At 41.3% G+C, this 14,960-nt stretch overlaps 1 protein-coding gene across 1 annotated transcript in view; it reads right to left on the minus strand.

The window, feature by feature from the left end:
• OPHN1 (oligophrenin 1) overlaps positions 1–14,960 on the minus strand; it is a 628,143-nt gene that overhangs the window by 116,184 nt on the left and 496,999 nt on the right. Inside the window, exon 19 of the mRNA XM_004380093.2 lies at positions 7,299–7,458. Within this exon, the coding sequence (XP_004380150.1) occupies positions 7,299–7,458 (160 nt within the window). The remainder of the gene's footprint in view (positions 1–7,298; positions 7,459–14,960) is intronic.

Here is a 14,960-nt window from a genome sequence, read left to right on the forward strand (position 1 = left end):
CATTTCCTCATATGTTTGTTAGCCACCTGAATGTCTTCTTTGGTGAAGTGTCTTCATATCCTTTGCCCATTTTTTAATTAAATTATTTGCCTTTTTATTGTAGAGTTATTGGATTTTCCTATATATTTTAGAGACTAGATCTTTGTTGGATATGTTATAGCCAAAATTTTTTTCCCAGTCTATAGGTTTCCATGCTTTTGTTTCACTGCTTTCTTTTTCCTGTCTTCCTGTGGGTTATTTGACCATTGTTTTAGAATTTCATTTTGATTTATCTATAGTATTTTTGAGTTAATCTCTTTGTACAGCTTTTTAGTAGTTACTCTAGGTATTACATTATACATACATAACTTCTAACAGTCTACTAATGTTGACATTTTACCTGTTAGAGTGAAGAGTACAAATCTTACCTCCCTTGAAGTTCTTTACCTTCCCCCCTTTAAAACTCTCTTAAATATTTTCTCTATATACATTGAGAACCACATCAGATCATGTTATCATTTTTGCTTTAACCATCAAGCCTTATTTATAAAACTCAAGAGAAGGAAAGTCTATTGTATTTATTCATATTTTTAATTTTTATGTTGTTCTTTCTTCCTTCCTTATATTCCAAGATTCCTTCTTTTATTGTTTTCTTTCTGTTTAGAGAATTTCCTTTAGCCATTTTTTTAGGGTAGGTCTGTCAGCAACATATTCTCTTAGTTTTCTCTTTCATTTGAGAAAAACTTGATTTCCCCTTCATTCCTTTAGGATAGTTTCACCAGATATAGAATCAGTAGTTGACAATTTTTTTCTTTCATCACTTGAAAAATATTGTGCCACTTCCTTCTTGGCCTCTGTGGTTTCTGATGAGAAATTTCCCATCATTTAGATAAGACATCATTTTTCTCTCACTGCCTTCACAATTCTTTCTCTTTAGTGTTTAGAAGTTTAGGATGAGGCCTGCTGTGAATATCTTTGGGTTTATCCTGTTTTGGGTTTGCTCAGCTTTTGAATTCTGTAGGTTTGGGTCTTTTGCCAAATTTGGGGTTTTAGCCATTATTTCTCATGCCACATCAGCAAATGAAGGTCCTGAGAGCTTGACTCTATCCACATCATTAAGGTTGACTCTACTTTGAGGAGGCAGCTCTTCCCCAGTCATCTTTTCAGTGCCCTCCAACCTGAGGGGCTCATCTTCCGGCAGTATATCAGACAATATTCCACTGCTATTCATAAGGTTTTCACTGGCTAATTCTTTTTAGAAGCAGACCGCTGGGTCCTTCTTCCGAGTCTTAGTCTGGAAGCTCAGCTGAAACCTGTTCACCATGGGTGACCCTGCTGGTATTTGAATACTAGAGACATAGCTTCCAGCATCACAGCAACATGCAAGCCCCCACAGTACGACAAACTGACAGACGCTTGGGAGATATGAATTTAAGGATCAGTTTTGCCATTTCAGGAAAAAGCCTTTGGAAATTTGACAGAGATTGTATTGAATCTGTAGATAGCATTGAGTAGTATAAATATCTTAACAATATTAAGTGTTCTAATCCATGAACAGAGGACATCTTTCCATTTTATTCTTTTAGATATTATTGTAAATGGAATTGCTTTCCTAATTTCCTTTATTCATTTCCTCTATTTATTGCTGGTGTATATAAACACAACTGATTTTGGTGTGTTTATCTTGTACCCTGCAACTTTGCTGAATTTATTTTATTAACTCCAGAAGCTTTATTTTGGATTCATTCAGATTTTCTATATATACAACCATGTTATATTCAAGTAGATAGTTTCACTTCTTCCTTACCAAGTTAAATGTCTTTTATTTCTTTTTCTTATCTAATTTATCTTGCTTCTCATCTTAGGGCAAAAGCTTTCAGTCTTTCATCATTGATTATGATGTTATCTGTGGCTTTTTTATAAATGCCCTTTAACATGTTGAGGAATTTCCCTTTTTTTTCCAGTTTGTTTAGTGTTTTTATCATGAAAGGGTATTAGATTTTATCAAATTCCTTTTTTGCATTGATTGAAATGATCATGTGTCTTTTTTTTTTCTTTTGTTCTATTAACGTAGTGTGTTACATTGATTGATTTTTTTATGTTGACCACTCTTTTATTCGTAGGATAAATCCCACTTGGTCATACTGTATAATATGCTGTTGAATTCGGTTTGTTAGTATTTTGTTCGGGATTTTTGCATCTATATTCATAAAGGATACTGGTCTGTACTTTTATTTCCTCATGGTGTTTTTTCTGGCTTCTATTCTCTATTGCATTTATCTCTGCTCCAATGTGTAGCTTTGGGTTTAGTTTTCTCTTCTTTTCCTAGTTCCTCAAGGTGTAAATTTATACATTTATGTTATTTATTTAAGAAATTTCTTTTTAATGTAGGTGCTTACAGCTATAAATTTCCTCGTGAGCACGACCTTCGCTGCATCCATAAGTTTTTGTATGTTATGTTTTCATTTTCAATTGTCTCTATGTATTTTCAAATTTCTCTTGTAATTTCTTCTTTGATCCATTGATTGGTTAAGAGTGTGTGGTTTAATATCCACATATTTGTAAATTTTCCAGATTTCCTTATTTTACTGATTTCTAGTTTCATCCATTGTGGTAAGAGAAGATTCTTTTTATGATTTTAATTTTTTAAATGCTTTGAGGCTTTTTGTGTGTGTGTGTGGTCTAGCATATGTTCTATCTTGGAGAATGTTCCATGGGCACTTGAGAAGAATGTGTATTCTGCTGTTGTTGGGTGGCATGACAGATACACACATACACATATACATGTGGAAACCCTGGTGGCATAGTGGTTAAGAGCTATGGCTGCTAACCAAAAGGTCTGCAGTTTGAATCCACCAGGTGCTCCTTGGAAACCCTATGGGGCAGTTCTACTCTGTCGTATAGGGTCGCTATGTGTCAGAATTGACTCCGACAGCAATTTTTTTTTTTATACATACACACACACACATATATTTATGTCTGTTAGGTCTAGTTAGTTTATAGTATTATTCAAGTCCTCTATTTCCTTACTGATCTTCTGCCTAGATGTTGTATCCATCATGAATATGGTGTATTGAAGGCTCCAACTATTACAGTAGAACTCTCTCTTTCTTCCTTCAATTCTGTCAATATTTGATTATATTTTGGAGGCGCTGTTTTTTAGCACCCTGGGCGTAGTGGTTAAGTGCTACAGCCGCTAACCAAAAGGTCGGCAGTTTGAATCCACCAGGCATTCCTTGAGAACTCTATGGGGTAGTTCTACTCTGTCCTATAGGGTCGCTATGAGTGGGAATCCACTCGATGGCAACGGGTTTGGTTTTTTTTTTTTTTTTTTTTTGGTTGTTTAGTACGGAGGCCTGTAGCACAGTGGTTAAGAGCTCAGCTGCTAATCAAAAGGTCAGCAGTTCAAATCCATCAGTCGCTGCTTGGAAGCCCTATAGGGCAGTTCTACTCTGTCCTGCAGGGTTGCTATGAGTCGGAATTGACTCAAGGCAATGGGTTAGGTTTTTATGGTGGTTGTTTGGTACGTATATGTTTTTAATTTCTACGTCTTCTTGATGAATTGCCCCTTTTATCAAATGTATTATGCCCTTCTTTGTCTCTTATAACAGATTTTGACTTAATGTTTATTTTGTCTGATATTAGTGTAGCCACTCCACTTCCAGTTGGTTACTATTTCTATGTAATATTTTTCCCATCCTTTCACTTTTACTCTATTTGCATCTTTGAAAATAAGGTGGGTCTATTGTAGACAGCATAGTTGGATCAGGGTGGTTTTTTTTCCATTTTTCCAATCTCTACCTTTTGATTAGAGACTTGAAATCATTTACTTTTAAAGTAATTACTGATACAGAAGGACTTACTTCTGACATTTTGCTATTTGTCTTCTGTATGTCCTATCTTTTTTGTCCCCCATTTTCTCTATTACCACCTTCTTTTGTGTTTAGTTTTTTTTTTTTTTTTTTTTTTGTAGCGAACCACTTTGATTCCCTTCTCATTTTCTTTTGTGTGTAGTTTTAGATATTTTCCTTGTGGTCACTATGAAGATTATATTTGACATCATAAATGTATAATAAGGAAGTGTGGTGGATTAATTACTTGTGTACGTGGCCTTTATAGCCATGGTCTTGTAACTCCAACCCAGGCGATTGTGTGATAGGGTAATGGCGGCCTACCAAGGGGATTGGTCAGTTTTTGCCTTAAAAGAGAGCCAGTTCCAGAGCAGAGAAGGATCCTACCACCACTGAAGAAGGAGAGACCTGCAGCAGAAACCAGCGGCAGAGACCAGCAGGAGACGACGCAGTGGGCTTCCTGGCGCATGGAGCAAGAAAGTTGAGTGCCTTTGGGCAGAGACTGAGGGCCAAGGAGAAGTCTACACCTGACCGACAGATTTGGGACTTGCCAGCCTCCAAAACCTCGTGAGCCATTTCCTTTATATGGTCCGTGAGTTCTGTGAGACGTTGCAAAAAATTAGGGAACTCAAAGACAGAGGGAGAGTACTGAGGCGAGAGGGAATAGTTGATGTTAGAGGTGATAAGAGTGGTATAGCAGCTTGGAAAAGTTAGATATTTGGGACATCTCTAACCTCTGCCTCATAGGAACCAGCTTTGTGCTGATCCTTATAAAAGAAATTATTCATTTAGGAAGTAAGTCCTTCCTTACCAGCAATTACTTTAAAAGTAAATGGATTAAATTCTTTCATCAAAAGGCAGTGACTGGCAAAATGGACCAAACAACAACAACAACAACAAAACCTGATCCAACTATATGCTGTCTACAAGACGCCCACTTTAAATTCAAAGACACAAATCAAATTACATCTGGGCTTTATACCAAGGGTAAGCAAATTACAGCCCACAGGCATGCTGTCTGTTTTTGTAAATAGAGTTTTATTGGAACACATTCACACCCATTTGTTTACACACTGTCTATGGCAGCTTTCCCACTACAAAGACAGTTGAATAGTTGCTTGAGATCTATAGCCTGCAAAGCCTAAAATATTTACTCTTGTTGTTAGTTGCAGTTGAGCTGATTTGGACTTAAGAAAAAGTTTGCTGACACCTGCTTTAGACTCACACCAGCCAACGACTTGCTAGATATTGCTCCGTGAATATCTTTCAGGAATTTCAAATCCAATCTTCAACAAACTGAGCATTTCACCATTTCCCAAAACCTTTGCCTTCTGTGTATCTTATATGTATTAAGGACAGGCCCATCCACCCAAGGCAAAAATCCAGGATTCAGAAATCTCTCTCTCCCATATCCTCTACTTCCAATCACCAGGTCCTGCTATTTTGCCTCCCTGGCCCTCTTCCCACTGCCCTGACTCAGACTACAATTATCTCTTGACCAGAATATGGCACTAGTCTCTCTCTCTGCAATCAATCCTTCATACTATAGCTGAGATAACATCTCTTGAATGTAAGTCTGATCACTGTACTATTCTACTTTTAAGCAATGCTTTCCTATCACCTGCAGGAACAATTCCAAACTCCTCAACCAGGCAATAAGTCTCTTTAGAACCTGGCCCCTGTCTGCTCCAATCTCATCTCCTGACATTCCTATTTCCACTACATGTTCCAACAATACCAAATGGCTTAGGGTTGAGGCTCCAGGCCTTTGTTCATACTGGGCCATCTCCCTGAAATGTCCTTTCTCTGTTTCCTTCTTTTCCATCTTCAGTACATGTCATAGACCTTACTTCTCCTTAAGTGCTCCTCGTTGATAATCCCAAAGTGTCCTGTACATACTCAATAATATCACTGTATCCACATGATTAGTGAGGCAGCAATGCAGTGATTAAGTATTTGAACTCTGAGCCAGGCTGCCTGGTTCAAATTCCAGCTCTCCCACTTACTAGCTCAGTGACTGTCACATAGTAGTTATTTATTATCATCTTCACATTTCAGCTGAGAAAAATGATAATCAGAGAAGTTACATAAGTTTCTAAAGGTCACACAGATAATATGGGAGAGAATGCCTGTTGTTCTCCAGTATCGAGTCTCTCTTTCTTTTAGTAAAAGAACCAAAGTCTTAGCTGGGCACATGGCTGCTTCAAATAAATATTACACTTTCCTGCCTCTCTTATAGCTAGATACGACCATGAGATTAAATTCTGACAAATGGTATGTGAATAAAAGTGGTATGTGTGACTTACAGGTCATGCCCTTAACGGGTATGAGTGTACCCTCCATTTCCTTTCTTTCACCCTTTCCAAAAGATAGCACCGTATTTTTATGCAAATAATGTGCATCTTCTGCGTTTGTTTGCCAGCTGCACCCTCCCCCCATGAGGTGCCCTCACAAGTGCCGCCATGCCAATCCTCTTCCACGCAAGTGTTGCTGTAAAAAAAAAAAATTAGCATAGCGCACTCACAAAAATAGCGGGGGGGGGGGCGCAGTTGGCAAACAAATGTAGAAGGCACACATTATTTGCATAAAAGTATGGTATATCATGGGGATGAAGGCAGCATCGTAAGGACAGCAGAGCAACAAGAAAGAAAAGATACAGTCCATGCCACCATCTAGTCACTATACCATCCCTAGACAACCTCCCTAGACTATTCTTTGAGAAGTAAACTTCTCTTGTGTTAGAGCACTGTATTTTGGGGTCTCAGCCGACTAACCTGTAACAAGTGGCAGAGCTGGGATTTGAACTGGGATATCACCAGGGCTGTATTATTAGGCACCCACTGCAGAAAAGTTTTTACTGCATTATGCTTTGTTAGGATATCATTGGCTGCTAGAAAGCTTAGAGCTAAATGTAGGACCATCTATAGTTCGTGTACAGACTTATCAATAAATATATCTTGTCCCAACCTCATTCTTGGGTTCATTTTGTGCTTCTACCCTTGTTTTTCTTTTTTCATTTGTCCTACTTGTAACTTATGCTACCTTGTATTTTTATTTGCCATAGCCAGCCACTCTAAATTCTTTTGGAACAAGATCAGGTTTAAATAAGTATTGCTTTCTTCACAGTTTCATTATACATACAACTGGTTTTATAGTTATCATTTTCCTTTGTTTACATGTCTATCTGCATATTACATTGACTCCTTAAAGGCATGGACAGTGACTTTTTCTTCTTCTATATCCCGAGTATCTAGCATGATGCCTGATAATAAAATTGTTACATGCTGAAGCAATACTTGCTGAATGAATGAAATTTACAGAGTCAGAATCGCCATTAAATGTCATTATATCATAATGGGATATCCTTCCATTATCAACTTGAACTAGCTGGGGAGACACTACCCTAAAAGGTGGCTAGGGGAAAGTACCATGGCTAGAGGAGTGGTAATGAGGATGGAAAATGCTTACCTTATCAAAGTGTTCAATTAGGATTTCTACCACGATGTTCTGGAATTTGATGTTCATCATGGCGGCCACAGTGTCCTCCTGAGCTCTCATCAGGGTGGGCCCAAAGATCACGCCCATGTTGGAGGGGGTCATAAGATTCTCTTGGCTGTGCTCACACACACTGCCAGAAAAGAAAGAAGATAATTAAAAAGATTTTCTCTAATACCCCCTTGTTGTCAACACTGTTAGGTCGTAGATAGGGGATAAAAACCAAACCAAACCCATTGCCATTGAGTCGATTCCGACTCATAGCGACCCTATAGGACAGAGTAGAACTACCCCATAGGGTTTCCAAGGAGTGGCTGGTGGATTTGAACTGCTGACCTTTGGTTAGCAGCCAAATGCTTACCCACTGTGCCACTAGGGCCCCAGATAGGGGATAAGAAAAACTAAAAAGTGGAAGCAGAGGAGTGGCCCAAAGTACAGAAAAAGTAAAACAAAGGAAACTATTAGCAAAGAATACAAGATAGTATATAATTATGGGCCAGAGTGAGGCCAGCTAGCAGCACTATAGGAGTTCAGGGAAGGGAGGGGGGCCGTAGTCAGAAAGTGTTTGGAAAAGCAGGAGAGAAGCAAGAGTGAATTCCAGGCAAAAGAAACAGAATGTATAAAGAAAAACAAAGCACATGAAGAGAGTGCCTACCAGCCTCACCAGTCAGAATCTAGTCCCCTCCTTGTCCCCAGTTAGAAAAGCAAAGAACTAAAAGAGGTGAAAGGAATCCTTAAAATCTGCCCTTTATTGTATCCTTCATTTTACAGATGAAAAAAATAGGCCCAAAATGGGAAAGCGATTTATTTGCCTGAAGTCACACAATCAGTTAGCTAAAGAGTAGAGACTGTAATCCCAGATTTTCTGTTTCCTGGTCACTCTCCCTGCTTAAATTCCCTTCAGCAGCTCCCCATCACTTACAGGACAGAGCCAATTCTCTTCAACGTAGCAATTAAGGCCCTCTGACTTGAATCCTATTTCTAGTCCCTATGCACAACTTGGACTTTGAAGCTTGCCTGGGTTTGAATCCAAACACTGCCACTTACTAGCTGAGCAGAAGTGAATGTTAGTGACTGCAGTGCAATGAATTACTTAGTGTAGCCCTTCTAGCCATGGTCTTTGTGACTCACACACAATGATTGGGTGGGACTATGCAAAAAAGATATATGGAACCTCTGAGGGTTGGGGTTGTGTGTCAACTTGGCTAGGCCATGATTCCAAGTATTATGTGGCTGTTCTCCATTTTATGTGCTGTGGATCCTGACCTCTCCATATTGATGAGGCAGAATTAGTGTGGGATGTGTCCTGGGTCGCAGCCTTGCAGGAGGGCATGACTCAAGTCCCACCCTTACTCAAGTTATGCCCTTCCCTGGGGTGTGGCCTGCATCTAAGGTATATATGTGGATGCTCTATCAGGGATCTCTCTCTGCATCTGGATCCCACGTCCAGTTCATGATCATCTAACCTCGAGTTCTTGGGACTTCAGCCAGAGGCCTGCCATCTGACCTGCTGATTCTGGGATTCGCTGGACTCTGCAGCCCCGTGGGCCAGTGGCCTATCATCTGACCTGATTCACCAGCTTCCACAGCCATGTGAGCCAGCAGCCTGTGGTCTGAACTGCCAGTTTGGATTTGTCAGCCCCTGTAGCCACATGGGTCAGGAGAAGCCTATGCCTGACCCACAGATTTGGGACTTGCTAGTGTCCACAACCACATGAGCTATTTTCTTGATACAGTTCATGGGATCTGTAAGACATTGCAGTGAATTATGGAACCCAGACAGGAGGGAGAGTGCTGAGGAGAGGAGGAGTAGTTGATGTTAGAGATGATGGAGTGGTACAGCAGCTTGGAAAAGCTGGACATGTGGGACATCTTTAACCTCTGCCTCATAGGAACCAGCTTTGTGCTGATCCTTATAAAAGGAATTATTCATTTAGTTGGTGTCAGAATGGTGGATTTCACTGCAAGGGCCCAGGCTCACTGGAATGTATGGTTTTGGGAAAAAAAGAGGATAAAGGAGATAATAAGAAGCCTTTGGTTTCTAGATTGGATAAAAAAACACCCATGGATTGAAGCAGCTGTTACGTTACAATCAGTTACTCCAAGGCAAAAGCTATTCATGGGATTTAAGAGTGGTGGATCTAACTCCTGAGGAATTAGCTAGTTGGATGCATATGGTAATACAGAGTGATAAAAAAAGGGCCAGACATATAACTGGTTTCTGTTATCAGTAATAGCTGCAATGGCAGGGAAAAAGAAAGTAGGGGCTGATTTTAGCACTGAACCAAGCCCAGATCCAGTCTAGTCAGAGCTAGGACCACTAGTCTCAGGGCCAACCCAGAAAGGAAAAATCATGTCAGAACAACAGGAAGTTCCCCTAGGACCACTGTTACCAGAAGGTACTGTGGGGAAGGAAACGGGCAAAACCAAAAACTATAGAAACCAGGAAGTATAGTGCAAAGGAGTTGCTTCAATTTGTAGATTAGTATCGCCAGCTTCCTGAGAAACCATTACTAAAATGGATTGTGAAAGTGACTAATTTAGGGGCAGTGTCTTTAGTTTTGAATGCTTCAGAATAGAAGAGTATGTTTGGGTTGATGCAAGACCCACAACTCACTATGGAACAGTCACAAATGATGATACAAGATCCAGTTACACAGCAGGTTAACTCAGAGGGGACGGCCAGCCTGGTGGACTGGATAAAATTTGCAGTGAGATTTGTTTACTCTGAGAAGGGAAACTGCCCCTCTTCCTCTCTAAATACCTAATAGAACACTCCAGAGGAAGCAGCTAATGTGCTGCTTATGCAGGCCATGCTGGAATGGCTTTATGGTGATCAGGATCCAAAGAGTACGCCTCTTACACAGGTCATGGCAGATATGGTAATCAAGGGAGCTCCTTCTACACAGGCACCCCATGTACCTTGCTACTGCTAAACAAAGCAGCAATCCAAGAAGCCTTGTCAGATCTGTTGGCACAGCTTCTCCACATGGGTCTTACAGATGCAAAAAACATAAGGGTAATTCAGAGGAGAATGGGAAGAGGCAATGGAGAATCCACTGTCCAGCAGGACAGAGATTTTTAGATGGTTACTAAGAAATGGGATGAATATAACAGACATTGATAGAATTGAGACAAAGATTCTAATGCAGCACTACAGGAGGTTGGGTGGACCAACGGAAACTCCTGCTGGTCCCCCAATGATAAAGAAGCCTAAACAAGTCCATTCTATTCACCCCAGTCAGGAGGTATTTAATGATGGGAATTCCCACCTGAGACCATTTGAAGCAGAGGCTCAACTAGTTGATCAAGATAAGGACTGAAGAGGGGATCAGGGTATTCTGGTCCAGCCCTCAGCAGGGGACCTGAGGCCATATGCACATGTGTGAGTGAAATGGCCTGGGGGTGGGGAAGAGAACTTCTTGGGGCTCCTGGACACAGGAGCCCAAGGTATTGTAATCTCAAAATTGTCAATAAAATATTGAAGGGGCCTAAGGTTAGACTAGGGGGATATGGGAATGCAACGGTTGATGGGACTAAGGTGAAAGTTTTGATGAGAATTGGAAGATTTAAACAGATCTTGTATAAAGCAGTTGCATCTCACTTACCTGAATGTATTACTGGTATAGATGATATGTCTAATTGGAGAAAACTCCCTCTACCTGATATTGTAAAACCAAAGACAAGTAAGTATGCCCGTAGTCCAGTATTGATTAAACATGCTAAATGGGAACGATTAGAATTGCCCAAACCCACTCAGGTTGTTAATTTGAAACAGTATAGACTACCTGGTGGACAAAAGGAGATTACCACTTTGATTAAAGACATGCTAAAGGCTGGAGTGTTGATGCCAACAAATTCTCTGTATAACAGCCCTGTATGGCCCATGAAAAAGGCAGATGGCTCATGGAGGTTGACAGTAGACTACTGAGACCTAAAAAAGTAGTGCCACCTGTGGCTTCAGCTGTTCCAGACATGGTATCAACGGTGCAGAAAATACAGCAGGCTAAAGAGAATGGTACTCAGTGATTGAATTGCAAATGCCTTTTTCTCCATCTCAGTCTCAGAAAAGAGCCAGCTGCAGTTTGCTTTCACGTGGGAAGGATCCCAACTTACTTTCACTACATTGCCACAGGGTTATCTGAATTCACCAGCTTACTGTCATTGTTTAAAAGAGATTTGGTGCAGATCTCAAGTGTAATGATACATTGCATTGATATTATGTTAATGTCAAACACTGATGAAAAGGCTAGGGCTGATTTGAATACAGTGGTGGCCCATATGACCAACAGAAGCTGGTTAATAAATCCAGCAAAAATCCAAGGCCCCACCCAAATGGTGAAATTCTCAGGAATAACTTGTGCAGGAGCCACCAGTGACATTCTGCAGGCAACTAAGAACAAGTTGTTGTTGCTACCTACCCCCAAGACTAAGCAGGAGGCCTAACGTTTGGTTGGTTTACTTGAATTTTGGAGAACACATATTCCACATCTGGGAATATTGCTGGCCCCCATCCATAAAACCACTCAAAAGGAAATTGCATTTGAATGGGGACCACAGCAACAGCAGGCTATGTCTGAATTATAGAAAGCAGTCTCACTCGCCATGGCTTTAGGCCCTTATAATCCACATTCAGACATGATTTTGAGGTGTCTTACACATGTGCTTATGAGGACTGGAGCTTATGGGAAAAACCTGAGAATGCTGCCCTACAGCAACCACTGGGATTCTGGACTAGAAACCTTCCAGATGCTGCATCATGATACATGCTATTTGAAAGGCAATTACTCGCCTGCTATTGGGCATTGATTGAGACTGCCTCAATGACAGATGACATAAAATCATCAAGAGATCTGAAATACCCATAATGTCTTGGGTGATGTCAGAAAACACTCTAATAAGGAAGGCAGTGCCCAAAATAGTTCCATAATAAAATGGAAATGGTTCATTCAAGAACAAGCTACTGGGGGAATGCAGGGAGGTACCTATCATATCCATGAGCAGGTAGCCTCTTTTTCCATAAGTCCTACCCTGGAACCACCTAAGAAGATGCTAGAGCCCTTTGCTACATGGACAGTGTCCTGTGGACAACTTTCTGCTGACGTGAAAATGGCTGCTTCATTCCTGGATGGCAGTTCCAGGGTACATGGACAACATGTGATGTGGAAAGCTACTGCAGTAAGACCAGCAGATGGGAAGACTCTGATTGAAAAAGGTAAGAACAGGCCAGCTCAATGAACTGAACTGCATGCAGTCTTCTAAGCATGATGGAAGAATTGCACAATGGTGAGAGCCCATATGTTTGGATTTTTACTGATTCATGGGCAGTGGCCAACAGCCTAGCTATATGGTCAAGCAAATGGGCAATGGGAAATTGGACTATTAAGGGTACACTTGTGTGGGGCATGGACCTATGGAAAGCACTCTGGGAATTTAGAGGGTGTGTTAGAGTAGGACATGTTGATGCCCATCAAAAAACCTCCTTCCTGGATCAGAAGGCAATAGGAATCAGCAAGTGGACCTGTTGGTATGCTCATTTGAGGTGGCCAATTGGGTCCATGAAATGAGTGGACATGGGGGTGCTGCAACAATGCAGAGATCAACTGAATCCAGTCACATCCCCCTTGCACCCTCTGAGGCACAAAATGCCAATAAGGACTGCTCTGTCTGCCAGCAAGAAAGACAGAGGTTGCAGATGGCTATGGGGCAGATTCCCTGTGGGGGGGAAGGCCCTGAACATAGCTGGCAAGTTGACTATATTGGACCAATGATGCCAGTGGCATCAGGCAGCTACAAATGGGTCCTCACAGGAATAGATACTTAACTCTGGACTGGGCTTTGCATATCTTGTGGCAGATGCAAACGCCAAAAACACCATTAAGGTATTGGAACAAAAAATACTGTACCAATTTGGGCCACTGAATAATATTTCATCAGACCAAAGAACACACTTTACAGCCCACAGAATGCAGCAATGGGCCAAGAAACATCATATTAAATAGACATACCATGTTGCATACCACCCTCAGAGTAATGGTTTGATAGAGAATTAGAATGGGCAATTAAAACATTTGTTATCTAAAATGGAGGGAGATAAAGGCATGAAGGGCTGGCTCACACACCTTCGTAAGTGTGCTCACACTCAACGTGAGGTGGATAAAGGGAGGATCACCATGGGACAGAATTCTACGCTTCTCTGGGGGACCTGGGGAAGAGGGGGTGGGGGAGGATGCTGGTGCCATTGTACAGTTCTTCCCTGCATCACCTAAAATTTTTCCTGCCAGATTCTGTGATCCCAGGACCAGGGATGCAGCTGCAGGTACAAGGAGCAGGGATGATCCCTCAGCAAGAGACTGAACTATACCCCTGAACATATATGCCAGAATTCCCAAGGGCCTGATGGGATGGATTGTACCTTTCCCCCATCTGGCAAAATTGGGGTTGACAGGGAATATGTTGTATTGCCTAGTGGGCGAGATAGCCTACTAGTGTTGTACCTATGCAACCCTACCCAACATGAATGGGAGCAGACTGAGGGAAAAGCACTTGCTAGACTGCTCTTGCTATCAGCAATATGGACTAGCACAGCAGCTGAACCTGATGTCCCCTCCCAAGGTGGAAAAGTTTGGGTAAAAATAAATGACAAATGGAAGGAGGGAGAAATAATAGCTGAAGGTAAAGGAATGAATAAATGAGTTATGCAGCAGGGGAAATCTAACATTATGCTGCTACCTTACGAGGCTCAGAGCAAGGGAATAATCTTCTCTCAGTTAAATTTTATCAGACACCAGAAAGGGTGAAGACAAGATGAACTACTGGAGAACCTGACCATATCAGATGGACACCTGCAGCATACCTGAATGGCTGGTACCTGAGTAAAGTCATCTGTAGGACTCTTTCGCCCTATTGAAAGACTAATTGCTTTTTTTTTCCAGTTTTTTTTTAATTGTACTTTAGGTGAAGGTTTACAGAACAAATATTTTCTCATTAAACAGTCAGTACACATATTGTTTTATGACATTGGTTTACAACCCCATGACATGTCAACACGCTCCCTTCTTGGCCTTGGAGGACCTTTTTTTTGGTGAAAATATACATAGCCAAAGATACACCATTTCAAAACTTTCTACATGTACAATTCAGTGACGTCGATTACGTTCTTCCAGTTGTGCTGCTATTCTCACTTTAGATGAAGATTTATAGAACAAAATAGTTTCTCATTAAACAGTTAGTACACACACTGCCCTATGACAATGGTTAAGAACCTCACCACATGTCAACACTGTCCTTACTCAACCTTGGTTTCCCTATCACCAGCTTTCCTGTCCCCTCTGCCTTCTAGTCCTTGTCCCTGGACTGCTGTGCCTCATTAGTCCCAATTTGTTTTATGGTGCTGTCCAATCCCCGGCTGAACAGTAAACCTCGGGAGTGACTTCACCACTGAGCTAAAAGGGTATCTGGGGGTATCTCAGGGTTTCTCCAGTCTCTGTCAGGCCAGTAAATCTGGTCTTTTTGTGTGTGCTAGAATTTTGTTCTACATCCTTCTCCAGCTCTGTCCAGAACCCTCTGTTGTGATCCCGATCAGAGCAGCCAGTGGTGGTAGCCAGGCACCATCTAGCTGTACTGGACTCAGTC

Source organism: Trichechus manatus, unplaced genomic scaffold (assembly GCF_000243295.1).
Source record: "Trichechus manatus latirostris isolate Lorelei unplaced genomic scaffold, TriManLat1.0 scaffold00070, whole genome shotgun sequence".
NCBI lineage: Eukaryota > Metazoa > Chordata > Mammalia > Sirenia > Trichechidae > Trichechus > Trichechus manatus.